The 26,257-nt window shown below is 26.7% G+C and overlaps 5 protein-coding genes across 8 annotated transcripts; 2 read left to right on the top strand and 3 right to left on the bottom strand.

Annotated features, from left to right (window-relative positions):
- Positions 1-211: 211 nt before the first annotated feature.
- Positions 212-26,223, top strand: LOC107998571 (FIGNL1-interacting regulator of recombination and mitosis-like). Its single transcript, XM_062081127.1, has 13 exons — positions 212-379; positions 21,325-21,438; positions 21,522-21,668; positions 21,748-21,968; positions 22,165-22,316; positions 22,607-22,800; positions 23,155-23,303; positions 23,386-23,512; positions 23,594-23,759; positions 23,948-24,179; positions 24,499-24,826; positions 24,931-25,131; positions 25,436-26,223. The coding sequence occupies exons 2-13, from the start codon at positions 21,349-21,351 to the stop codon at positions 26,054-26,056; spliced, it is 2,628 nt and encodes an 875-aa protein (XP_061937111.1). The 5' UTR covers positions 212-379; positions 21,325-21,348; the 3' UTR covers positions 26,057-26,223.
- On the bottom strand, positions 554-3,788 carry LOC107998554 (gamma-soluble NSF attachment protein). 3 transcript variants are annotated; one of them, XR_009831694.1, is made up of 9 exons: positions 3,565-3,788; positions 3,333-3,400; positions 3,137-3,221; positions 2,485-2,502; positions 2,192-2,399; positions 1,846-2,094; positions 1,526-1,768; positions 1,184-1,383; positions 554-1,101 (listed from the first exon to the last, which is right to left on the bottom strand). XR_009831694.1 is itself a non-coding variant. In XM_017057886.3 (8 exons), the coding sequence occupies exons 1-8, from the start codon at positions 3,612-3,614 to the stop codon at positions 1,249-1,251; spliced, it is 1,056 nt and encodes a 351-aa protein (XP_016913375.2). In that variant the 5' UTR covers positions 3,615-3,788; the 3' UTR covers positions 1,140-1,248. The 3 variants fall into 3 exon arrangements, 1 of the variants encoding a protein (XP_016913375.2); XR_009831695.1 differs by lacking the exon at positions 3,565-3,788 and having other exon boundaries at positions 3,137-3,208; XM_017057886.3 differs by lacking the exon at positions 554-1,101 and having other exon boundaries at positions 1,140-1,383.
- LOC107998481 (E3 ubiquitin-protein ligase LRSAM1-like) lies at positions 5,629-11,521 on the bottom strand. Of its 2 annotated transcripts, XM_062081128.1 has the most exons (13): positions 11,319-11,502; positions 10,494-10,736; positions 9,976-10,389; positions 9,865-9,894; positions 9,503-9,604; positions 9,295-9,403; positions 8,937-9,098; positions 8,688-8,787; positions 8,376-8,619; positions 8,157-8,282; positions 7,896-8,090; positions 7,633-7,827; positions 5,629-7,551 (listed from the first exon to the last, which is right to left on the bottom strand). In XM_062081128.1, the coding sequence occupies exons 1-13, from the start codon at positions 11,388-11,390 to the stop codon at positions 7,426-7,428; spliced, it is 2,118 nt and encodes a 705-aa protein (XP_061937112.1). In that variant the 5' UTR covers positions 11,391-11,502; the 3' UTR covers positions 5,629-7,425. The 2 variants fall into 2 exon arrangements, with proteins under 2 accessions (XP_061937112.1, XP_061937113.1); XM_062081129.1 differs by lacking the exon at positions 9,865-9,894 and having other exon boundaries at positions 11,319-11,521.
- Positions 5,989-6,521, top strand: LOC107998573 (DNA polymerase epsilon subunit 3). Its single transcript, XM_017057910.3, has one exon. It carries the CDS (start codon positions 5,989-5,991, stop codon positions 6,376-6,378), a length of 390 nt encoding a protein of 129 aa, XP_016913399.1. The 3' UTR covers positions 6,379-6,521.
- On the bottom strand, positions 12,234-22,183 carry LOC107998570 (uncharacterized). The gene is made up of 12 exons (XM_017057906.3): positions 22,042-22,183; positions 20,149-20,616; positions 19,895-20,077; positions 18,855-19,832; positions 18,544-18,771; positions 17,841-18,377; positions 16,859-17,761; positions 16,048-16,387; positions 13,658-13,994; positions 13,107-13,236; positions 12,876-13,027; positions 12,234-12,571 (listed from the first exon to the last, which is right to left on the bottom strand). Exons 5-12 carry the CDS (start codon positions 18,721-18,723, stop codon positions 12,511-12,513), a joined length of 2,640 nt encoding a protein of 879 aa, XP_016913395.1. The 5' UTR covers positions 18,724-18,771; positions 18,855-19,832; positions 19,895-20,077; positions 20,149-20,616; positions 22,042-22,183; the 3' UTR covers positions 12,234-12,510.
- Positions 26,224-26,257: the final 34 nt, after the last annotated feature.

Here is a 26,257-nt window from a genome sequence, read left to right as displayed (position 1 = left end):
GATATAACTTAATAAAAAAAAATGAAAAAATTATAAAATTTTCAATTGTAAAGATATAATAAATTAAAGATTAATAATATTATTGAACAAAAACATATGTATAAATTTTATATTTTATATTTTATATTAAAAATTTTATATAAAATATTCTTATATAAATATAAATTTAGATATCTTTTCGAATATCTTATGTGATTTCTGTTTTTATATGATTATAAATTACAATATGTAGTGCTGATATTTTGTAGCAATCTTTTAAAACCAATAAGTGAAATATTTAAAAATTTATGTGTGTGTAAAAAGAAAATATCGTGTTGATACTTCTTAGTATTTGAGAACATATCATAAAGGAAAACAGTGGCTTTAGAAAATAAAATTCGTAAGTAAAAAATATATTTATATAAAATTTGATATCCATAACCTCTTTTCTTTTGATCTAAATGCATTTAATTAAACACTTTCAATTTTATAAATCTACTTCAATATATTTTTCATAAAAAATTAATTTTGATATTGAAAATGATAAATGTTAAACAATAATAAATTAAATATATTTACATATACTTAAATATTTGCAATAACAATTTATTTTTCTATGAATATTTTTACAGTTTATTAACATAAAATTATTAAAATATTCGTGTTTTGTACATTTTTATTGACTTAAAATTTGCAATATATATATTCTGAAAGTGCTAAAAAATATGTTTACAAAGCTAATATCAATATGCAAACTGTATTTTTTAAGGATTATATTCTTACAAACATTCTATTAAACATAAATATATATATATATATTACATATTTATTTCTTGTTATAGAATTCTTTGTAATACAAGAAAAACTATATTTATAGAATACAACTTAAATATTTCAAATAAATAAAATTTTTTATAATATTAGAAGCATCACATTTTTAGATATATTTTTATGAATATAATTTTTTTTTTAATTTTTTTACTAAGCTAATAAATATGCATTAAATGATTTAACAAGATTTAACATTTATAATTATATATGAATTCTTTTATATGTAATTCTTATATATTATATATTTTATATATATATATATATATATATATTTGCAGGCATATCTTATATCTGCAAAGAATATTTTTGAACATTATACATAAAGTAGATTTTATATATATATACATATATTTGAATTAAAATGATATAGTACCTTTTACAAAATAAATTTTGTTATACTTTGAGATATAAATTATCAATTTTAATAAGAATGCATAATCAACATAGTCCTTCATATTCATCTTCTTCATCATTATTTATATTTTTTGAAAATGCTGCTTGTGTTTGTTCTTTTTCAATAGTGTCTTCTGATGATGTTTTTGGAGTATCCTCAGATTCTTTAATACTCATGTTCTAGAATGATATATAAACACAAATTGAGGACTTTTATTGTAATATATATATATATATGAATAAAAATATATATATATATATATATATATATATATATATATGAATAAAAATAAATTAATAAATAGAAAAATTTATTCTTTACTTGAACTTCACTTGTAGTTTCTTCCATTAATTTTGATGCGTTAGGAGATGTATATGATTCTGCTGCATTAGCTCTTACTCCTGGAGGAGGTATTGCATATTCTTGTTGTGGCAAAGGTAAACCTCTAGCAAGTTTAGCATATTCAACATCCATGTGTTTAATAAAAGGGTTATTTAAGGCTGCTCTTGCAGCATCTGCATCTTCATTGTCATATGCTTGTAATAACATTTCTAATGTATTGATCTAAAAAGAATAGATAAAAATAAATATAAAAATTTTAATCAAAAGAAATTTAAAATTTCTAAAAGATATGATTTGACCTCAGGTGCTTCACAATAATTTCCCCATTCTTTAAAAGCTTTTTCAGCAGCTACTTGATCACCTCGAGCTAATTGTACTAAGACTAATGCTACTGTTAATCTACCAACAGATGATGTATGATCTGTCTGTTGATGCATTCCAATTTCTCTACGAATTGCATCTGCTGCTTCATCATACATTTGTAGTTTTACTAATAATCTTGCCACTTTGCTCATATATTCTGCTGCTTGACGTGGACTATCTTCACCCTTCATTAAAAAATATGTTAATATAATTTTCAATTTTTATTGTTAAAAATATTAAAAAATTATTAAAAATATATTAAAAATAAATTATAAATATTACCATAACAATACTAGCAGCACGTTTAAACAAATCTAGTGCCTCTTGTGGTTGAGTAGCTTCTATCATTTTTCCTCCTTTATCAAGTACAGTTGCACCTGATTCAGGCGATCCATGCATCAAGTATAAAGAACAAGCACTGTGTGCTAATTTTGAAACTTCTGTAAGATTTCCCATTTCTTTGCAAATTAAAGTAGCTTGTTCAATACTCCTATAATTATATATATTGATTTATTATATATGATAAATAAAATTTTTTTTTATAAAATATACCATTAAAAATTTAAAAAACTTACTTTGCAGCATGAAACCATCTTTTATGCATAATGTTAAAGAATAAATATTTTAAAATTATATAAAACAAATTCAAATTCATACTATGAGTCATATAAAATGACAATTTTAATTATCTTGTAAATTATTACCTGTATAATAAGAAATTTTGCAAAAAAATTATATAATATAAATGGAGATATAATTTAATATTATCAATTTTTTGCAGGTAAATATATAAAGAACATATAAAAATTAATTTTGTTTTTTTTTTAAATAGAATCATATATTTTTTTAATACATTAATCAATAATGATTATTTCTCATAAAAAACTATTAAACTATTTATATAAAAAACAAGATAAAGGAATATTTCTTTTCTTTTCTTTCATACAATGAATTTCAGTTTTTTCATTTTTAAAATTATTTATAGTGTAAAGAATTAGAATCAATATATTAAAAATTACATGATTTTATCAAAAAAAAAGATGATTTCTATATATCTATCCGTTTATAAAAAAAATATGTTATATCTCTATTTATACAATACAATTTTAATTTAAGTTTTTTTATACAATAAATAATTTAAAAATTATTAAAGGTGAGATTATGTTACATAATTCATCCTATACATTTGAATATAAGAAATACAATTTTGTTTAGAAGAAAGGATACGATCTATTTTCTTTATAACAATCGGAAGCTTTCATTAAGCAATCTTTACATTGTTGATAAGATTTTGCTATTCTAAAACAAGTTGCTAGAATAAATAACAGAAAACATGTTATTTATATAACATTATATCAGTTACCAGAATGTTTTATTTTATATACTACTTTAAATTATATGTATTATATTTAATATATTTTACCTGCACTTGTATATTCGTCTGCCGCAACTTCGAAATCAGGTCTCCATTTTAATAGTGATGTTTTCAAGCTATAATATAGATTTATCTTATTTGAATATATGGATTGATAAAAATGAAATTATTTTTATATTATAAAAAAACATATATTATCGATTTCATATAAAAAATTGATGAAAATTAGATTAATTATTGACATAATTTTACATGACTTGTCATCTTGCATTAACAATACCTTTTCTCAGCTTGTCGTATATGAAGATTTCCTTCTTCAATTTTTGACATTTTTTTCCGAATGGTGTCTGAATTTGATTTTCGTCAGATTTAATAATTGTCAGTAATGATATAATTAATTTCAGAATTATTTCTGTATTGAATGACTGTTATCGAACCACCATACAGACAATAGATTTTTCGTTCTACACGATTTAAATGTGTTAGATTAGTTTATCAATGTATGTGTCATTTTACATTGCATATGAATATCTTTGAGGTCTCTAGTAGTCTTACCATTTTAGTATCACTTCCAACTTTATCGATATTACGTATTTTAGATAGTTAACTGCATGTTATAAGATTATAGATATTGAATGAGTTGATTTGACAAATAGCATAATTTTTTGATGCTTCAAAATTCTTTCTATTTCTTTTGTTATTTAGTCAGATTTTTGTTTGTTTAAATTCCACCGTTATAATTTTTATATATTGAATGGTCAAAATGTATATCAGATTATAGTGCTTTGAGATCATTCTAAACATACATTGTAAATTTCAGAATATCTATATTTTATACATTAAAAACTAAAACATTATTGTCACATATTGTCTTGAAAAGAAAATATGTAATTGATATTTTATTTCGTCTATAATCATGAGATAGTTTCTAGTTTAATAAATATACATAAGGATAGTAAATATCAAGAGAAAATAAAGAATATAATTAGAATATGAATAGATCATCAATATTTTTCTCTGTATATCTCTCAATACTTCAATATTAATAATACTTCAATTCTCTCTATATTTTTATTTATCCTTCTTTCATTATTTATTCTTCTATTTAAACTGCAGAATGTACTTAAAAATGATTTTGATTAATTTTATTATTTTCTTTACATAAGATATTGATTAACAATTTTAAATCTTAAATCTTAAAAATTATAAATTTCAATATTTTTTCTCTGTATTATATAAATACTAAATATTCTTTAAATAGTAAATTATCCTTTTTTATATAAATAAGATCTAAATTAAAATTTATCTATTGTTTTTTTCTTTCTTAAATGATATAAATATTTAATAAAAATATATTTTGTCCATAAATCAAACAAGAATAGAAAAAAATTTGATAATCAGCGCCATCTCGTGTTTGAATTATCGAAGCTCCGATTTTTTATTACTAGCATAACAGAATATGCAAAAAGGTACACGAATTAGCGTGACGTCATAAACAAAGAAAATAACATCGTTTTAGATGCAGTCTCAAAAAAAAAAAGTGCGTTCCTTATCTGTGAACGTCACATGAATTAATATACTTCCTTGTTCTTCCACTATGCTAATAACAAATCGAAGCTTCGAAGATTCAAATGCGAGATGGCGCTAATCTTCAATTCTTTTTTTTTTTATTTATTTTATTTTTACAGAAATATTTCTAATATTTAAAAAATGGCGCTGAGAATCAATTCTTATATCTGTTATTTTTTATTCTTTTTTTTTTTTTTTTCATTTGCACTGATTTCAATATTTTTATTCTATGTTTATACTATTTATTATATTAATTGTTCTTCTAATTTATATTTCTTGTTGATTGCATAAAGTATGGCATGATAATTAAACATATTTTTATCGTTTTTCTTTCAAAATTATAATAAATTTTAATTTTTAATATTAAAAATATAGATATTATTCTTTGAAATTCTTCTATAAAAACAATAATAGTTTTATATTAAATCTAATTTTATATTTAAAATTAATTATAATTATAATTCTTATATCGAAGACGAACTAATTATTTTTATATTTTTATTACACTTTTTTTTTATCTGAATAATGTATTATTTTAGTTTGAATTAATATGATATTAGAATAATAGACATGCAAATTATATAATACAAAATGCATTGGATGATCTATTTTATATCTAATCTATGATGTAATATTTGAAATTTTATTTTTAATTTCTCTGCAGTAGATGGTGTTGTAAGTAAAAAATTTTGATGTTCACGCATTATATTATTTCAAAGCAACTAAAAATATTATTAATATTAATGATTTAAATTTAATACTATAGATGTTAATATATTTCATGTATCTGTGATTTATTGCTTTTTCTTCATGTGATATATATATATATTTGTATTATATTTTATTTATTAGTATATATGTGAACACATTGGCGGGAAATAAGAAGATATTGTATCGAAATTTGTTGTCTTTATTTTAATATAACTTTTATTAAATCAATTAATTTTAACGTTTTAACGTTTGTAGAACCAAGTAAGTTAATGCATAGTTTTTTACTATTATTAATATTCTTTATTCATATTACATCATAACCTTAGAATATATATATGTACTTTTTAATTAATAATTCGTTTTTTTTTATATTTTGTGGTTGATATTAATGTGTTTCTATAGAATAAATAAATAAAAACGTCAGATGGCAGAAAGATTGGAAGATCTTAATTTACCAAATGCAGTTGTTACAAGAATTATAAAAGAGGCATTACCAGAAGGAGTTACAATTGCTAAAGATGCTAGAACTGCAGTTGCAAAAGCATCTTCAATTTTTATATTATATTTAACATCATCTGCAAATATAATTGCTAAAAAAGGAAATCGTAAAACAATAAGTGGTCAAGATGTTATTCAAGCAATGAATGATATAGAATTTGATGAATTTGTTGATCCACTTCAAGAATCATTAGAAAATTTTCGTAAAGCTCAAAAAGAAAAGAAAGATGCAACATCTAAAAAAAAACAACAGAAAAAGGATGAAGATGATATAATAGAAGAGGAAGATGGTGGAAGAGAAGTTATGGTTTTTTGATATGTATTAAGTATATAAATTATAATATATAAAAAAAAAGATATACACATATTTTACAGAATTATTATATAAATCTAATAAATTTTGTCACATTCTATTTATTATTATAAAATAAACTAAATAAAATATATTAATATAAAAAATTTAAATATTTTAAATATTTTAAATCTTCATTAAAAATTACATTATTCTTCAAAAAAATTGTTTTTTTTTTTAAATCTTTTATTTGTAATTTTTATTTTAACAATATTTGCTCAAAGAATATATATACATTAATGAAATGTAAATATTTCAATTATTAATATCTTTAAAATACTATATTTGAGAAGTGAATTTTTATAAAAACAATTTTTTTATAAACACAATTTATAAAAGCTTATTTAATTTTTACTTTTTTTTTCTTTTGTATTATTAACTCTTAACTATTATAATAGATTAAAATTATAATTTTACTTATAAGATTATTATATTTACAGATATGCATTTCAATGTCCATTTTATATAAAAATTATTTGTAGTCAAATTAATAAATGCAATCCTCATTTTATTTCTTTTTCTCTAAATATTTAATATCTTATTATTATTTATATATTAAATAATAATAAAAAAGTTAGATAATTTTTATCTATTTTAAATGTAATTTTTATATATCTCATTTCTATAAAATATCATTCTAATATTGAAAAAATAATGAAATTAAAAAATTTTCACATATATATATATATATATATATATAAATAAAACTTGTTTGTTTCTTAAAATTTTTGTTCAATAATAATCATATAAAAAATCAAACATTAAATATTAATTAAATCAATTACTCAATGGAAAAGGTATTAAAATAATCTCATTTGGTAAATTCTATACATATTATGAAATATTTTTCTTGTAAATGGAAATATTTGAAGTATATAGATATATATACTATATATATTATAATTCTTAAATAATAAATTACTTGCATTATTATTAATGAAATATTAAATATTAAATTCTAAAAGACAAATGATCTAAATGAAATTATTTACAAAAAACATTATTCATATTTTAAGGCTTTAAAATGTGAATTTTATGTTCTATCACACTTCTACACATTGGACAATCTGAAGAAATCATATTTGCACAACCTGAACAACAACAAAGGTGCCCACATGGTAGAAAAATTATTTCACACTGTAAAAAAAGTAAAAAATTCTCAAGAAATGTATGATTTTAATATAAAGATCTTTTAAATAAAATGAAAATTTTTTTTACTTGTAAATCAAGGCAAATTACACATTCGGCAGTATTAATACTCTGAATAGTATTATATTCTTGATAATTGGAACTTGTACAAGCTTCTTCTGGTGGTGCAGAGGGTATTATAGATTCGTTGAGTTTTAATTCTGCTAAATAATTTTCAACTGCAAGTCTTATAGCAATACGATCGTTTTCAGAGTGTATTCCAATCTAAAATATTAAGTATATAATTAAAAAGCGTGATAATATATAATAAAATTTTTAAATATTTTACATACAGTTTTCAATTGTTCATCATTAAGATTTGGAAGTAATGATGGTAAAGAAGCTAGAAATGGCAAACAATGCAATGCACCTGCTATTGCAACATGTCGCACTAACATTGGTTCTAGCATTTCCAATAAACCCTGAGGTCGTGTTTCCATTAAAGATTGATATTGCATTAACCAAAATTGACTTTTTCTTCTAGAATTCTTCAAAAATAAATTTTTGTAAAATTATTATAAAAAAATCGAAACAATATTTAAATTTATACTTACAGTAATACAACGTTGTTGTTCTATACTATTAATTGTTTTTAGAAGTTGATCTCTTCTATTTTTTTGTTGTTCTAATAAATTCATTAGAATAGCACTCAAAGCTACTCTTTTTTGAGCTATTTCATTCTATTTATTTAGTATAAAATAATAAAAAAATTTTAATACAAAAAACTAGGAATGTATATAAATGAAATATTATATACAAGCTATATTACATACAAGTTGTTGATTAATTTCTAATTTTCTTCTCTCTAGTTCAATGTTTGTAAGAGCAGCTAATTGCGATTGTACCAAATTGACTTGTTGCATAATACTCCAATAACGTGCATCACTACGTTCTAGCAATGCTGCAACAGCAGCTTTTTGTAAGACTTCATCTTGTCTTAATGTATCAATTAAATTTTTCCTATTTTTTTCTTGATCTTGCATTATTTGTGCTAAATGATCATTATTTCTTACTTCTCTGAAATATTTATTAGATATTAAATATATTTATATTTTTATATAAAATATTATCACTATGTTACTAACAATGTGAGCAAAGATTGTGCTGTATAATCTCTATATTTACTATGTTCTTCCAATTTTTTGGTTCTATGAAGTTCTTCTTCAAGTAATTTTTCCATTGACACTATTAAAATCATATAAATAAATATAAAAGTTATATATAATTATATAATGAATTATATATATACATATATATATATATAATACATATATACATGTAATATATGTATATATATATATATATATATTTATTGTTTTAGATGTAATACTAACAAAGAGTATCTTTTGTACGGAACATGAATTGTTCTGTGTGACAAGAGGATAACAATTGTATTTCTTCTTGTTTTTCTTGTTCTAATAATTCAGCTTGTGTTTGTCTTTCTTCCTCGCTATTTCTTAAAAATTCTTTGATAACGTTATCCGCTTCTTTTTCGGCTAAAAAAATATTTATAAGTTAATATCTATTAATTAACTTAACAAAGTGTTTTAATATTTAAAAATTTTTTTTAATTTAAATTTTATTTTTATTGATAGCTATTATAACTTTATTATTAATATTTTATTAGTAGTAAATATTTATATTTTATTTTTAATTAAAATGAATATAATAACTAAAATATTTTAATTATACCATTGTAAATGTAGGAAAGTAGACGTGCTCTGTTAGAATCTTTTTCTTGTTGTACTTTTTCTAATTCATGTTGTAATTGAGTTTGTTGCAAAACAAGATCTTCCAACAACTAGAAATAAAAATATTTTAATGCCAGCAATTGCAATAAATTTTTTTATATGAAAATAAAAAGTGCTATTTGTAAAACAATAGTTGCAATCTCAAGTACCTTTTTTTTATGTTCTTTTAACATTGATTGAATTTCGATTTCATATTCTTGTTGTTGTTTGATATTTTTTTCAACCTCTAATAATGCATTTTGACGATGTTCCTATAAGATAAAATTATTTAAATTGTAAATTAATTTTTATTTACTAAAATGTTATAAAAATATTTGTTTTAAAATAATATAAGCAAAATTAAGCTTTTTAAAACATATTATAGCAATATAAATATATAAATTAATTTTTGTTTTAAATAAACATATAATAAGTATTTTATGAATAAAAATTAAATTACACAATAAACAATAGTAAATATGCAGTGAAATATATTTTAAAACATGCTAAAATAAAACAAGCATCCACATGCCTTCATTTTTTCTAGCTTCTGTAATGCTGCCTAAAAGTAAAAATCAAAACATTTAAAACACATTGTAAAAGTGCAACATCAATGTTCATAATCTTATATAACACATGATACCTGTATATCATTATTTTTATTTTGATATATTCCTTGTATATTCTCAGAACTCATATTTTTTGATAAATCAGTATCAGAAATAGAATCTTCCGGTGAATATTCAATACCACTTTCATTTGCTAGAAATGCTATAATTACTATTGTGCCACCATTTAAAATATCTTGAGGAGGATATAATAGATTTAACCCATCAATATTTAATTGTGCTAATTGTTGTACATAACCCAAAGATTTAGGAAGCTTACGAAGGGATTTATTTTGACTAATATCCAATATAGAAAGTTGTTTTAAATTTCCCATTGCCTCTGGTAACTGTTTTAAATTGTTTTTTGCAACATTTAAAATATTTAATTTATTTAAATGTATTATTTCATTTGGCAGTTTTCGTATATTGTTGTCTTGTAAATAAAGTTCCTAAAATATATAATATGATTAAAAAATAATTTTTTTTTTTGAATTTCAAATAAATTTAATTTATATGATATATTTCAATAATTAAATATTGAAATAACATATACCTTGAGAGAAGCAAGACACATTATATCAGATGGTAAATGAGTAAATTCATTTCCATGAATATCTAATATAACAAGTAATGACAAATCGCTTAAGGCACCTCCACCAGAAAGTGAAGTTAACTTGTTATTATACATCCATAATATCTTTTTTCTAAATACTTTACATAATGAATAAATACCAGAGGGTACATGTTTTAAAGCACATTCAGAGACATCAAATATTGGTTCTGGATTTTCTCTGGCCTATAATAAATGATTATGATCTTCATATATTTTGCTACTAACAATATTTTTATATTTTTTTAACATTGAATTTTTTTTTAACCAATAAAATTATTAAATCAATATTAATAAAATAATAAAAAAATAAATAAAAAAAATATTAAATATTTGATAGATTTTTTTTCACTCATATATATCATATACATATATAGAATAATAAAATATCATATGAAGATTATATATATATAATCTTATGTATATGTTTCTCAATGAATGGGTTAATCATTCAATTCCCTCATATGATGGATTTTGATTTTAGATAAAAAAGTATATATATATATATGTGTGTGTATATACATGGAGGTTAATCATTCAATTCCCTCATATGATGGATCTTGATTTTAGATAGAAGATTACATATATAAATACAAATATATATGTATAAATACAATATATATATATATATTATATATATATTATATATATATATATATAATATATGTATATATATATATTTATATATATATATAATCTTCTATCTAAAATCAAGATCCATCATATGAGGGAATTGAATGATTAACCTTCATTCATTGAGAAACATACCAGATATAATTTGTGTTCCAGTCGTGCTTTATAATCGATATTAACTTTGCTCCCATGTGATAAAAACATCATTAATCGTATATGTCATGACAATAAATGAATATTATAAGTGCAAATCATTCTGCTATTGGTTTTTCCTCAGCACACGTGATTTCATATACATACTTTGTAAAAGACTAACCAATATCAAATTGACAGTGACAGTTCATAAAACGCATAAAACAGTGACGTATCTTAATATTTTAACTCCCTTGAAAAAACAATATTATTTTGAAATCGATATTTTGTAAAATCATTATTAATTTTGGTTTGCTTATTTTTATTTTAACAATAAAAATGTATGCAATTCGAATTAAAATTTAAAATCAAAATATAAATTTAAAATTTTAAATAATAAATATAATATAAATTTTATTTTTTATGTATTTATAAAAATATATTATTAAATTTTATCGACAATATAATATTTTATTGACTTATATATAGTGTATATATAATAGTATATAAATATAAAATGATTTAAAAATATTATTGAACAAAACATTCAGTATTGAAATTTAATAATCAACTTTTTTTTTCTAAGTAATTAACAAATTTATAAGCTCTTATATTTAAATTCGTATAATAATATATAGCAGTGACAATTTTTTCTAATTTTTTTTTTAAATTTATTATTTATTTTTTTAATCTACCTATTATATCTATTATATATATCTATTTTATATATCTATTATATATATTTATTATATTATATCTATTATCTACTTATTATCTATATTCTATCTATTATTTATTAATTTTTTCATAAATATATCATCTTGTTTAAAATATGGTATTTACATATTATATAATATTTATATATGTTAATAAATATTTTAAAAAATAGGCAATTATTACATATTAAATTCAAGAAAATTGATTCCCTAAAAATATTTTATTCGCCAAAAAGATAAAGATTTTTTACAAATTATATTTTTATATTTAATTCGTAAAATCTAAAAAAAATACAATATTTTAAATTCTAAATTACAAGCTCAGATTATTGTACGATTTCGAGCATTTCCATTGTTTTATTTTAATATTACTGTTTATGTTTTCAGATAAAGATAATAAACAACTGTAGCTTTTTATAAAACTTTTTATAAAAGTATCAACAATATATAAGCAAAAGAAAAAAAATGATTATACTTTGTCATAAATTTTGTAAGACTTCTCTCTGTCTTAATCGATATTCCGTTGGTGTAAGCATGCCCCTGAAAAATAATGAAATTTCATATAATGATATGAAAAATCAATTCAATAAAACTTTGATAAAAATTTCCATATTAAATTCATAGATAAAATTTTATAATATTGAAATAGATGTTTTATTATAAATTCATTATTCATTATTCAATATAATATAAGTGATGAAAATTGAATCAGTAATGAGCAAGTATATTTGATTGAAATATTATAAATAGTATAAATTATTATTTTTTAATATTGTGAAAAATAGAAGATTAATTTTTTTATCAAATTAATTTAGAATTTATTAAAAATGATTCATATTTAAACCTTAAAACCGTATCAAAAGAAACGCAAACGCCTTTATCACACATTTTCTTATAAAGATGCCAACATTCCTTTTCTTTGTTGGTTTGAAATTGTGGTTCGATAGATTGCATATGAAGAGTTTCCTTCGAAGGTAGTATACATGTAGTTTTTGCCTGCAATTTTTATAAGGTTTTTTTTCTTAATAATTAAAAATGAATTTATATTTCACAACGAAATATTTATATGTCTTACATTCACAATAGAATTATTTATAGTTGTTTTGGATTGTTGTGCGGAAATATCGATTTTTCGAGAGATTATTATCGGTGATTCTTGTGTCTCTCTCTTTATTTTCATAGATGTTATCTGTCTTTCTATTCCACTGTAAAGCAATTTATTATAATATATTCTTATTTTAAACAAAATATGTTTTATTGTTTTATAAAATTATAAAAAAGAAATAGACAAAAGAAAGAAAAATGAAATGAAAGAAATATTAAATTTCCATTTGATATCTTAAAGAATCAATCGATCATGCTTTTTTGCTACATTTGAATATAAAGAAAACGTATTATAAGAACTATTAATACAATTCGTTCACGATTCTTTCTTTCTATTTCCATTATATTATGTATATTTGGCCTCTTATCGTTTTATTTTTTTTCATCGATATTATATCGATTACCAAACATTATTAAAATAGAAATTATTATATCTAATGTTACCACTATATTATTATGAATTCATATTATCGAGGCGTTCATCAAAAAATCAATTAAATTCTATTCCTTTTTTATACTTACGATCGTGATGACGTATTACGAGTTTTCAATAACTTCCGTTTTTTATCGTGTAAATCACAAATAGGCACAGCCAGGCATCTCTTTTCGCGATCAGTCAACGGAACATCAAGCGGCTCTTCAATGTCGTGAATCAATGCCAGGATGGGAAGGGTCAAACCACCACCAGTAACATCCGTTTTCCAAGACACCGCTTCTTCTTTCGACGAAGTAGCTCCACGTTGGTTACCGATGATCGCCAACCACGATTCTGTCGTTCTTTTCTCCTCCTTCGGCGAGAGTTGTTGCTCCTTTGATGGACTATATTCTTCTTCGTCGAAAGAATCTTTTTGAAAGGAAACTGCACAACAAGAATTTCTTTTCACCGATTATTTGTTATCGATCTCGACGAATCGAATTTTATAATATCGAATTAAATCTATTGTTTGATTTTCTTTTAATTTACAGAATTGAGAATCATTAATTTACACTACTGCTAATATCTGATTAAAATTAATCGATTAATGGAGGTCAGTTGAAAAAAATCATAAAGTAAAAGTTATCCAATAAAATTTAAAATTTTAAAAATCTTTAATATTCCAATAAATTGAAATTAAATTTGAACATTTAAATTTGAACGATAATAGTCACGATATGTATTCATAATGATGCACTTATTTAATCACTTCCATTTGAATAAATTCATTCGATTTTTATTTAGTATTGGTAGATTCTGTAATCGATCCAATTGAATCAAGGTAAAATGTCGAGTCAGGGAAATTTTATAGTCACGATAAATGTATTTACCAAGCAACCTAATTTAATGGGCCGATATTCGCAATACTTGGCCATTTACCGAAAACTGGGCCAAACGATATTTCGTGTCATCGATTCGGTTTTACAGGATACTAAATGAGCTATCTAATATTTTTCTACGACTTTCGTCTCTATTTTCTCCCCCATACCGTTCCATTATGAATTCTTTCCTTACAAATACGATAAAAACATAACATTTTAAAAGTGAAAGTGAAAGAAAATAATATAAAAAAAAATGAAAGAAGAAATTTGTATCGGTCAATGTGTCTCTCTGATAAAAGTAAAACATTAAATTCTAAAAAAAAGAGATTGATCCACCAAATTGTTACTTCAATTTATTTTTTTCCCTTGCTTTTTCTCTCAATCTCGTTCTCCTTTAAACTTTCGTTCCTTCTTTCCTTCGATTATTAAGTTAAAGATTTGATCTTGTTGGAACTGTGAAGAACACTTCGAATAATGAAAACACGATATCTTACGAAATATCCGAAGTTTCATCGTTAAATCGGCATTTACCCTGACCGAACAGCCATCAATCCAAGTGCAATTATTAAAACCTGATTACGTGGCGAGTTTCAATGGAATATTTTGCTTCAGGGTCAGTGGTGCAATAGAGAAGAAGTTTGGTCGATTTAACGGGTTCGATCCTCTTATTGTCTTCACGAGTTTCATGTCGTTGCACGATAGAAGTTCACTTTAATTAACGACGATATACAACTGTATTTAAAAGAACGAAGATCGTTCAGAGCGATTCGAGTGTGAAAGGTACTGTCAGGAATTTCCCTCGGTTCATTCTTCGAATTTCTTGCGAACTGAGAGATCAAAGTAAAACGATCGGAATGTAAATGGAGATTTATTGAATCTTGTCTGCGTGAAAATGATATAATTTCTTGCTAAAGGATCAGATAAATATTTGCGATATCTCGATTAAATTTTAAGCTTTACGTAAATTATAAGATAAAATAATAGTGGAATTTAATAACAAAATCTTCTAAAATGTAAATTCTTAAATTTTTAAAGTATGTCGCCGTTGTTGAAATTTTATTTTTTTATAAAGAAAAAATGAAAATTGTATACAAAAAATTTTGAGAGTGGGAAAGCAAGTTTAATCACGTCGAACGTATCTCTAATTTTTAATGACGATTTTTAATTACAAAAAGCAATAGAATCTTTAAAAGTTTATCAATGAGACTCGTACTAAGATTCGTTACGAAGAAGAAAATTAACATTACGTTTTGTGTTTGTCTTTTTGTTGTTTTCTTTTCATGCTCGAAGATACTTCAAAGACGAATATTTCAAAATAATTCGCGGCATTTGCATTCATAATTATTTCGTTCATTTACAATTCCATGATCGTCAAACGCACATATGTTACTAAATTCTTCTTTCATTTGCAATTGCATTTGATATTCGCAAATGAAATATATATACACACACACACACACATTTGTGCGAACTCTATACGTGATCTAATTTAAAGCAGCTGCAAAAAATAAAATTTCGACGTAAAAATTAGAAATTAGAGATCTTATGCGATTTATATTTCTGAAAAAATCCAATTTTTTTTTTTTTTTAAATAAAAAGCATCGAAGTGTATGTACCTGACTTGATAGGCCTCCTCGCGCTACTCAAAGCTGAGTTAATCGACGTTTTAATGATCGACGTGGTGGGTAGTTTACTACGCAACTCGTCAATTAATTTATCATCCCTGAATGAATTTTCGATATCGCTATCGCTGTCCGCAGAACTAACAAGGGATACCATCGTAACGATGTCCATTGTTCTTGAATCGATCGAATTCTTTCCGGCACGAGTGCCGGATCTATTCCGTGATTTTCCATCCTCCTCATTTTTCGACGTACCTCCGCCGCAAAAACGTCTTTTTGCACTTCTGGATCGTCTCTTTAACGGTGCCGATCTCACACCTCGACTCGACGATATCTAATTAATTTTCGATTTTAAATGTCAGATTCTTTTTCAAAATAAATCTAATAATTATCAATATCGAGTAAATATTTATTCGATAAATTATATATCCCATTCGTAAAATATAAATATCGTATATCTTTCAATTTATGCGCCAATCGAGGATAAAAAAGAGCTCGAGGATAACGAGATGCAAAAAAATAAATCAACAGCGTGAATCGAAAAGTTTTATATCGGTGTGCAGTACAGATGCACGCTGAAGAAATAATAATAATAAAAAAGAAATATATTATAAAAATTGCATGCTTTGAACGGCGATATCTCGCTAATTGTAAAAATAAAAAAGAATTTCATAGAAATTTGATATCGTAATCGTGGAAAGAAAAAAATATTTCTTTTCAATGATAATTCAACGACGATAAAGAATCATATTTCTTTGTGTTATAAAAGTATCTATAGAAATGATTCCAATAAGGAACGATGTACCTTTGTTACAGCCGTATCTGTCTTTTCCATCGTGTTATATTTACAATCCACATCTTGATCTTTTTGATTACGGTTCTTTCTCATCGAGTCAATCCCAATATTAACGTGAACCCGATTATTATTAGGCGAAATTGATTCGAAACGCCGTTGCGGCGGCGCAGAATTAGTCCTCCTTGATTTCTGCTCGATCTTTTGATTCTCCACCGTTTTCTTTATCGGCGGATTTTTATCGTTCATCGAGTTAAAATTCCTCGAAGACGAAGATTTATCGATCGTAGAATCATCTTTGTTCTCGATGATACTTCTCGATGATACTTGCACGTCATTCGTAGACGAGATTTTTCTACAAGTCGAATCGGATCGATCCATCTCCCTTGGCGTTATCGTTTTATCATCTTGCAAATTATCTCTATTTTCGATCACTGTTTTTATCTGCGCATTTTTATTATCTACGCAATTCGATTTATCGACCACGGCTATCTTTTCCATCCCGTCTTTCTCGTTCGTAATCGAGTCGTACGGAGAATTATTTTCTCTGGGCGTATTTTTCTCGTCCGCTGTATCGTTCTCTTTATTCCCGATCGTTTGCTTTGAAAAATTCTTTTCGACGATCGTGACGCGATTGTCGATCGATGATTTCTGAAACGAATTTTTCTCCGAGCTCCATTTGATCTCCGATCTGATCGGGTCGAGGAAGGCTCGGTTAGTGCCGCTATGAAAACTTGCACGCTTTTGCTTAGCCGATGAGAAATCTTCCCTCGAGGTCTTCGCGATTGCCAAAGTGGAATTTTCTATCTTGATCGATGGTAATGACGTAGACGTGCCTCGATGATTCGAACAGTCGGAAGCCTGTTTTTTCTTAATAGAAACGTACTCGTCGACGCTTGAATTCCTCGATATTTGCTTAAATAAAGAAAATTGAAATTAATGGCGTTTCGAAATTCGAGATTATAATATGCTTTGCCGATGCATTTAATTGTACCTCGTTTACCCGCTCCTTTTCCGTATCAACCTTCTCCCGTTCTTTGCTCTTCGCCTGCACGGAAACTTTGTTCTTCTCCAAAGGTAGAAAATTAACATGCAGTTTGTCGTCAATTCTTCCTGAAGTTGTCGCATCATTGTTTCCCAATTTTCTAACAACTTTCTCGTCTTCTTTCTCCCGATCTTCGTCTCGTATCGTTTTATAATTATTATCCAGAGGAGTCTCGATCTTGGATTCGTCGTTTATTCGCACAGGAGACGATGGAGCGGTGCCGTTCGATATTTCGGAGTCACATCTCTCGTCCAAAGTTTCACGAGCCAAGAAGATATTGATATTAGCTTTGTTCTTCTCTCGATTTTGCCAAGCGAGCCTCAACCTCTCGGCTAATTCCAATCTAGAGTAAAGAATCGATTTCTCGATCCCCCTCGATCTTCCACTGGTAGATTTCGATCGTCCTGGAATTTGGCGAGCCACCACCTCGACTTGCCCCAGTTCCTCTTCATTCTTTTGCCGCGTTTCCCTCCAGGCAACGCGAACCTAAAATTCATCGGCCATCTTGTCATCGATTGCGAATCGCGAAATCGAATCGAGCTTTCTTCGAATTTTCTCTCCGTTACGCGTTGAAAAAAGAAAATACGGACAACATCGACAATTATTAAATAAGAAATTAATATTTTAGAGAACGTTGTGTAGTGAAGGATACCTTAGGTCTCTCAGAGCCTTTACAAGTTCCACGCTTGCCACGTGCGAATGGACTCGCGCAGATCTGCAATGATTTCTCATCCTCCGCGGATCTTTGCCGTCTAACTTGCTGACGACGGGGCGCAGGTGGTTGCAAGGACAATTGCCTGATTGGTCTGATCGATTTTTCGGATCCTGACATTTCTCGATCGCCATCGAGGCTTCGTTACGATGAAATGAAAACACAGATCTACAAAAGTTAGAACTCGTTGATTCGTAAGAGAAAAGAAAAAAAATTATTCGATCGGTCGTTAATAAATCGATGATACTCACTTTTACGACGAGTTTAAGATTCGAGATTGGAAAGGGGTGGAATACGTAAACAGGATGGATGAACTTCCATCGTGGTTGCAGCGCGAGCAAGCGCCGACTGACTAACTTCCATCCATTGCCCCCTGACACGATCGTTCACCACCACTGCCATTTCACCGATTTATATACCCACTTGGCGTTACCCACCACCGCCGGTAATCGGTGTGCAGTGCTCGGCCACTAACACCGTTACCGTTTCCACCCTCCACTCGGCCAAAGGGTGGTTGAACGATATATTGCTTCCTTTAATTCGAACGACGCTCGAGACTACCACACCGACACTTTGGTCGCGGCACACCGTTGTTGGAATGCGAAGGGTAGTCGAACTCACTCACGTACGTTAACTCGCACCGCCCCCCTAATTTCCTATCGGTCGTGTAAGGCGAGACACTACGTACTTAACCCCCCCTCCCACTCTTCTTTCATTTCATCTTTATTTTCCTTCGTTCGCGGAAAAGCTCCAAGGTTTTTTCCGATCTTTGAAATTAATACCTCCTCGATCAATATCTAGTTGGGAATTAATCTAAATTTGCGACACGAAACATCGAGTATGTAAGTTTCGATTCTTTCTTGATATTTGGAAGGACTTTTCAGGATTTTAGAAAATCCTCTTCAATACTCTTTCGTGAATATTTATCCGATATTTGACTGGAAAAATGATAAATATCGACGTACAATGAAATTTCTTATTTCTATTATTATATATTAATAATAACGATAATAATAATTAAAATGTTGTTTTGTAACGCATATTTGAAAGTCTTTTATTTATTATCATTTTATACTCTTCCACTTTTCCTTTCTCCTCCTTTCTTATTTCCCCAAGTTTCTCCTCTCAATTATTCGCCTTCTGTTAACGTTAAAGACGAGCCAATCGCTCGATATTGTTCCACGAAGGCATCAACTGCAACTGGATCACTCGATTTCCCGGGAACGTGTCTTAAATCGGCAAAGTCGAATTATAGCCGACAGTCACCGGGTATTATTGATCAAAACTTTACCTATCATCTGACAGCTTGTTGTCCGGTGTTGCCATGGCATCGGCGATCATTCAAATCCATTTTTCTCTCGTTCGTCTCTTTCTTGCCCGCCTTCTTCTTCGCCCGCCACCAAGTCACTCTTCAATCGTTGCGGCAGGATTTAAACGCGAAACTTTCGCCCCCGGAACTCGGCCACGTCGAATCCTTGAAAATTAAGAGAATCCCATTAGCTCTTCTACCCTTAATTGCCTCGCTTATCAACGATTTAGACGTACCTTGGCCCAGGGATGGGCAATACCGATGGAATAACTCTTCTCCTCGTTTCCATCTTAAAATTTTGCTCTTCTTGTTTTACATTCTAATCAATTAATTAATTCGAAGCTGGATGGACGTAATTTAAGTTGTACTCAAAGTAATTAAAAAAGTGATATTATTCTCTGATGATCACGCGAATCATTTTTCTTCTCTTTTTTAAGGCTCGTCATCGTTATTTCTTGAATAAAGTCTCTAAATTAAGATTGTTAACGTTTGTTTACGAAATATCTTTGCGTTTTGTACGTTTCCTTTGACGGAATCGAAGTTTTTAGTTTTCGTTCGAGTTTATCCATCCCTGTTCCGGTTTCTGGAATGACTGTCTATCGTGCTCGATCGGGACTAGAAAGTTCGACTTGGCGAGGCTTGCCAAGAAATTTTCGAGGCTCCTCGTTTCACGATCGAGCCGTTTCGTCAGGATTGATGGATGCCTGATTTGCCCGCAACACGAAAAACGGAATTATAAATTATTTTTCCAATTATTTTCTTTTACGTTTAAAATATGACTTGAAGAAAAATCGTCCAGTAAAAAAAATTGATTGATTATTTTTACGAATATAATAATCTAAATATAATCTTTTCTTACCAAAAAATATATATATATACAGGATGTTTCAAAAATGAAAGAATAATTAGGTTAATTAGAGATTAATTGAGGTAATTTCATCTTTCTTTGCAAAAACTTTCGTTACTTAACTTTGTTAAGAAAAAAACACTGGGGCACGTAGACTGGTTTAATTGTGACAGTGTCAGATGGTGTCGTCGGTTGAACACGAACAAGTTCAAGCAACACGTGTCGAAGAAAAAATCTGTTGAATGTATCGAAAAAAATTATTCAAGGAGTCTTCGTTTTGCTACTTTTCTTTGTTATCGAGTGCACATCTTGAATAATTTAATGTAATTTTTTATCGATAAAAAAATATCTGTAACAGATTTTCTTTCACATGTTGCATATTTATCGTCGCAGATTCGTGATTGTTTTTTTGTTAATAACTCGTTAATTGTAAAATTGTAAGGAAAGTTTATGCATAGAAAAATGCATTGCTTGAAGAATTTGAATCTGAACGATATTTCCACATTAATTGCTGAATAATTATGCGATCTTATTATGTGCTACTTTTTATTTTATTCTTCCACAGATCTCGAAAATTAATTTGGGAGAAATGGCAAACGAAAGTTCTTTCTCTTTTTTGTTAGAAGATTCGTTCAGCGACAATGATAAAAGTATCGAAGATTGTTCATCGAAATTAAAAATATCCTTTAGAATAATTCAATTTTTCGTACAATTTTATTTTTCAAATTCATTTCTATTTTATTTTTCTTAATCAATGATCACGATGCTTTGGAGAGTCTTGTTCAGAAATACGATGGGGAATTATTGCAACGAACACTGGAACAATCTTTATCCTCCTGCTCGGATAATTTATTAGATGAGAAAATTTTCAACGAAATTTTTCCTCTCGCTCACGATCTTTTGCTCAAGGTAAAGAAGTAAAAAATATTATTTTACGAATGAATTTAACCGATCGTTACATTTTTATTTTCTTTATCTTCGTTCGAAGACGTTAAAGCAGATCGGTGAAATGATAAATAGAGACGTGAACGAAGACACGGTGCAAGACACGAAACGAAAACTGTTCGTTTGCCACGAATTGTTAATAATATGGGAAAAATCTATGGAACGCGTATCGAAACTTGAGAGAACATCTGCCACGGATCTTAAATCCACATTGGAGAACGTACTTGTTACAATTGAATTAATATTCGAACACTGTAGAGGAAGGTGAAATGAAATTTTTTAATTTTCTAAAAATCTATCGAATATTATCGTACGATGATTTTAAAAAGTTTTAAACCTTGGAGACAAATCGATACGAAAATGTCCAGCAAATATTTAATATTACGGATAGAATATTTGATGATTGATCCTATTTTTACGATTGATGAAAAGAACGAAGAGAATTTTTTTTTTTTTACAGTAAAAAATTATACGGTGTTTTATTCGATAACATATCGGAAGAATTAACGAATCTCTTTCGTAAAGCAAAAACGATCTTGAATCTATTCTTGGCCACTTTGGACGGTGTAATAGTCTTCGACACGGATACGGAATCGGAACTATTGGTAAAAGGTGAGCGATCCTATTACGTCTTAACGATTCTTTAATACGAATCGTCTTTATCTTCATCGAATACACCGAGTGTAGGGGAGAGAAAAAAAAGAAAAAAAGACACAATTCAATTTCTCATCTTATACTCTCGATATTTAACAGTGTGATTTAGAATTTTTATTATATTCTTGCTGTTTTATTTGAAGAAATCGAATATGCAATAACATTGAAAGAAAAATTAAATAATCCATGGAAATTCTTTTTAATTCGTCGTTTCGATTAAAAAACATTATTTTTTCTATTCAAAACAGTGATCGATTCGATCGGATTGTTCGTCACTATTGCTCACGATTTAGACTTGAAAACGTTCGTAGAAACATCAAAAGTATTCGGAAAATTGGCAATTACGAAACAAGATCTTGTCAAAAGAACGAATGCTACGAGCGTCACTTCGCATCTTGCACAATTGGCAAAAAATATATCCTCGATGTTTTTGTTCTGTCAGGTATGTTTCACTTAAAAAAAAATATATATATAAAAGAAATTTTATATACATATATGTATCATTATTGTATGATACGAGAATTATCGAATTATCTATTATATGCACTTGTACGTATTTATATGTCACTTTTTAAGTCGCTTATCAGATATTTTATTGATTTCTCTATTGATATATATCTATAATAATAATTAAATCTATAATGATGCATGAGCAATGCTTTTTTCTGATTTTTTTGAATAACAGATATCGAAAAATATTAGAAAAATAACTAATATAAAAGCGAATTTAAAAATTCGTATTTTTTTTTATAAAATTGTATTATGTATTTTTATCCAATTATATTTATATTTACAGGACTCAACTCAAGAACGGATCGATGAAAGAAAAATAAAAGTTATTGGTCATTCGTTAAAAATTTTGGACAAATTATTCGCAACTTATCATTCATACATAAATAATGAGATTCTTTCGTTTGCAATCGAACTTTTATTAAAAATGCACAAGTATTTAATTATTATTTTTGTTTCCTTCGTCTCTTTCGTTTAATTTCAAATTTCTTTCTCTACGTTATTTCTTTGCGAATAGGTGTTCTCCGTTATGTTTGCAAAAATCAAAGATCGACGATAAATTAATCGAATTAATAAATGTACACATCTCTCGAGGATCGGAACCATTTTTAAATACACTTTTCAAATCTTCCGATTTCAAGCAGGTTCGCCCATTCTATTAATAAATTTGTTTAATCACGAATATGGAATATTTTTGTCGAGACTCTTTTTAAAAAATATTTTAGACATTTTTCGAATATGGAAATCAAGCAAACATCGATAAGTTAGGTTACCACTTATTAATAGTTAGCATTATGAAAATATTAATCAACATGCCGTACGAGCAACATTGCAAATGGACATTAGGCGCTGAATCGATCATTGATGTTGCATTGACTAACATTAATCACAGTGAGTAGTACTACATTTTTTATATATGTTTAATATTTGTTAAATTTATAAATCTTAATTTTGGTTAATTTTCAACCAAACTTATGATTTGAATGAATCGATGATTTTAAAAATTAAGATCGAAAAGATTGGAAAAGTTTGGAATTAAACGAAATCTTGAAAATATTTATATTTGTATCCTCATAAAGTACAGGAAGAAATATTAGTGGGTCAAGTGAGATTACCAGGTGTACACGATATCGGAGAAAGACCAAGATCAGCTTCGATATATGAAGCCACAATAGTGCCAATTTGTGGTCTGATTAGTCAAATACCTGCGGATGGATTTCAAGCTATCGAATTGATTTTGTTGAAGCATTTGTTAAGCAATCAACTTTGGAGTTCCTTGCTCAGTTCGGATATTTGGTGTTTCGTTGACCGGTTTGTAAATCGCATATCTCCAATAATCCGTGATATCATCATGAATATCGTATTTTATAATCTAAGTAAAATTCGATTATTTATTTTGCACTTTTTTTTTTTTTTTTTTTATAAAATTTATCGCGATACCGATTCTGATAGATTATTGAATATATATATTTCATAATTATCGAATAATAATTATTTACAAAATATTGCTTCATCATTCGTTGCATATTTTATTTTTTATGGAACCGATCTGTTTTTCAATTTAAATGAATTTTTTTTTTTAATATTTCATCTTTTTCTTGAACGTAATATCCCTTTATCCTCTTTTCAGCATTGGTTCGTCGGAACTTTGCGTTAGTCACGTGAAATATCTACTAAAAGTTTACGCTGTTTTAATGACGCGTAGCAATAGTCTCGAAGTCGTTATATTGGAGAATTTAATTGGAAGATTGTACAATTTACTCTCAGAGGAAACGAAGCATACCCTTATAACGGAATTTGATGATCTCGAAAATCCATCCTGGTTACCCGTCGCTCGATTTTTGCCATCCAAAACGAAATCATTCTTGCAAAATCGATTAGCATGTGTATTAAATGAAATCCCGACTGCCTTTGCAGAATTACACCGGCAACCCACCATACAAAACTGGAATCATATTGTAAATTATTAAAAATATATTGTAAATTCGAATAAATTTTTCGTTTCTTTTTTTTTTTTTTTTTTTACGACGATTCTAATCATAATTATTTTCCACATTAAAAGACAAAGTTGATGCCATTGGTCGGGAAATTGAATTACACGGAAGAACAAAATATCATTGATATTCTCTCTCAGATATGGAACTCTATAGCAAGCACAATCGAAATTTTCGAAGGTAGACAGTTGGATATATTATCGGAATTCATATTGAAGTTATTTGTTGCCACGCAGCCTCAAAAAATTCAAGATAATATTTTCTTCTCGGTATGTTCATTTCTTTCTGTCTTTTTTTTTTTGTATTATATAATAATAATTTATAACATTGTCATTTTATTATATAATATATAATAATATTACATAAAATAAAATTTATTTTGAAAATTTCGTGATTCAGTTTGAATTTTGCTTTGCATATATTCTTTTTTAATTTAAATCAACTAAATATAAATATAATTTTTTTATTTTACGACGTAATTATAGAAAAATTATATATCAAATCTTAAAACGTATCTTTTTATATATAATCGCATAAAATTATATATATGTAAATAGTATTTAATTATTTCAGATTATAGAAGCAATTCTAACGTCATTCTTTTATTTTCCGCCGCATGTTAAAGCGATTGCGTCACATTATTTAAGAAATAATATCGATTCACTTGATAATTGTGGACTTAAAGTTGCCAATGCGTTAGCGGAATTCAATTGTCGACTTTTAGAAGATGAAAATCCTTGGGTACGACAAGAAGCCTTTGAATCATTCGATCATGTGGCCCATATATGCCCGAACGAAGATCTTGTTACTAAAATGGCTGCTGCAGTTACGAAAAAATCGTTATTAAGAGATTCTTTACCGGCCTATTTATCCGGCACGATTTATCATGAACTTCAAAATTTCTCAAATATTGAAGATTACTTGCAACATATAGGAAAACATTTGCAAGATATCTATCATGTTTGTAATAATTATGAGGATTCTCAAAGAGATGAAAAACTTCCTAAATTGGAAATCCATTCCATGGAAAGTTTTGATGAAACTCCATCTATAAATGATCTTGATGAACACGTGAGCAGAATATGCGACGAATTAAATGATATATCGAAAAAGAATAATGATATTAGTAATCATGTTTTACGAAGGTTACGACTAGTTTGTAGAAAAATTTTGGATCTAACTGAATCTAAATAAATATATTTTATAAATAAGATAAGATCGCATATGTTAAAACGTATATAAATATATTAATACATATATGTATATAAAAGAGCATTAATATTATATAATATAAAATGTATTGGTACATATATGTACTTAAAGGAGCATTAATATTATTTTTTATATATATTTTACTTAAACTAAGTATTATTATATGTTATAATAAGATAGCCA

Source organism: Apis cerana, linkage group LG11, assembly GCF_029169275.1.
Source record: "Apis cerana isolate GH-2021 linkage group LG11, AcerK_1.0, whole genome shotgun sequence".
NCBI classification, from domain to species: Eukaryota; Metazoa; Arthropoda; class Insecta; order Hymenoptera; family Apidae; genus Apis; species Apis cerana.
This window is presented reverse-complemented; position numbering and strand designations above follow the sequence as displayed.

Coding starts and splice junctions, on each gene's coding strand:
- LOC107998573 (XM_017057910.3), top strand. CDS start 5,989: ATGGCAGAAAGATTGGAAGATCTTAATTTACCAAATGCAGTTGTTACA.
- LOC107998554 (XM_017057886.3), bottom strand. CDS start 3,614: ATGTCAAAAATTGAAGAAGGAAATCTTCATATACGACAAGCTGAGAAA. Junction 3,222..3,332: donor AGACGAATATACAAGTGCAG/GTAAAATATATT, acceptor TATTTATTCTAG/CAACTTGTTTTAGAATAGCA. Junction 1,384..1,525: donor AAACTACAAGTGAAGTTCAA/GTAAAGAATAAA, acceptor ATATCATTCTAG/AACATGAGTATTAAAGAATC.
- LOC107998571 (XM_062081127.1), top strand. CDS start 21,349: ATGGCAAACGAAAGTTCTTTCTCTTTTTTGTTAGAAGATTCGTTCAGC. Junction 21,669..21,747: donor CTCACGATCTTTTGCTCAAG/GTAAAGAAGTAA, acceptor CTTCGTTCGAAG/ACGTTAAAGCAGATCGGTGA. Junction 21,969..22,164: donor TTCGAACACTGTAGAGGAAG/GTGAAATGAAAT, acceptor TTTTTTTTACAG/TAAAAAATTATACGGTGTTT.
- LOC107998481 (XM_062081128.1), bottom strand. CDS start 11,390: ATGATGTTTTTATCACATGGGAGCAAAGTTAATATCGATTATAAAGCA. Junction 8,283..8,375: donor TAGAAATTAATCAACAACTT/GTATGTAATATA, acceptor CTAAATAAATAG/AATGAAATAGCTCAAAAAAG. Junction 7,552..7,632: donor TAATTTGCCTTGATTTACAA/GTAAAAAAAATT, acceptor CTTTTTTTACAG/TGTGAAATAATTTTTCTACC.
- LOC107998570 (XM_017057906.3), bottom strand. CDS start 18,723: ATGTCAGGATCCGAAAAATCGATCAGACCAATCAGGCAATTGTCCTTG. Junction 18,378..18,543: donor AAGGCTCTGAGAGACCTAAG/GTATCCTTCACT, acceptor GATGAATTTTAG/GTTCGCGTTGCCTGGAGGGA. Junction 13,237..13,657: donor CGTAATACGTCATCACGATC/GTAAGTATAAAA, acceptor ATTGCTTTACAG/TGGAATAGAAAGACAGATAA.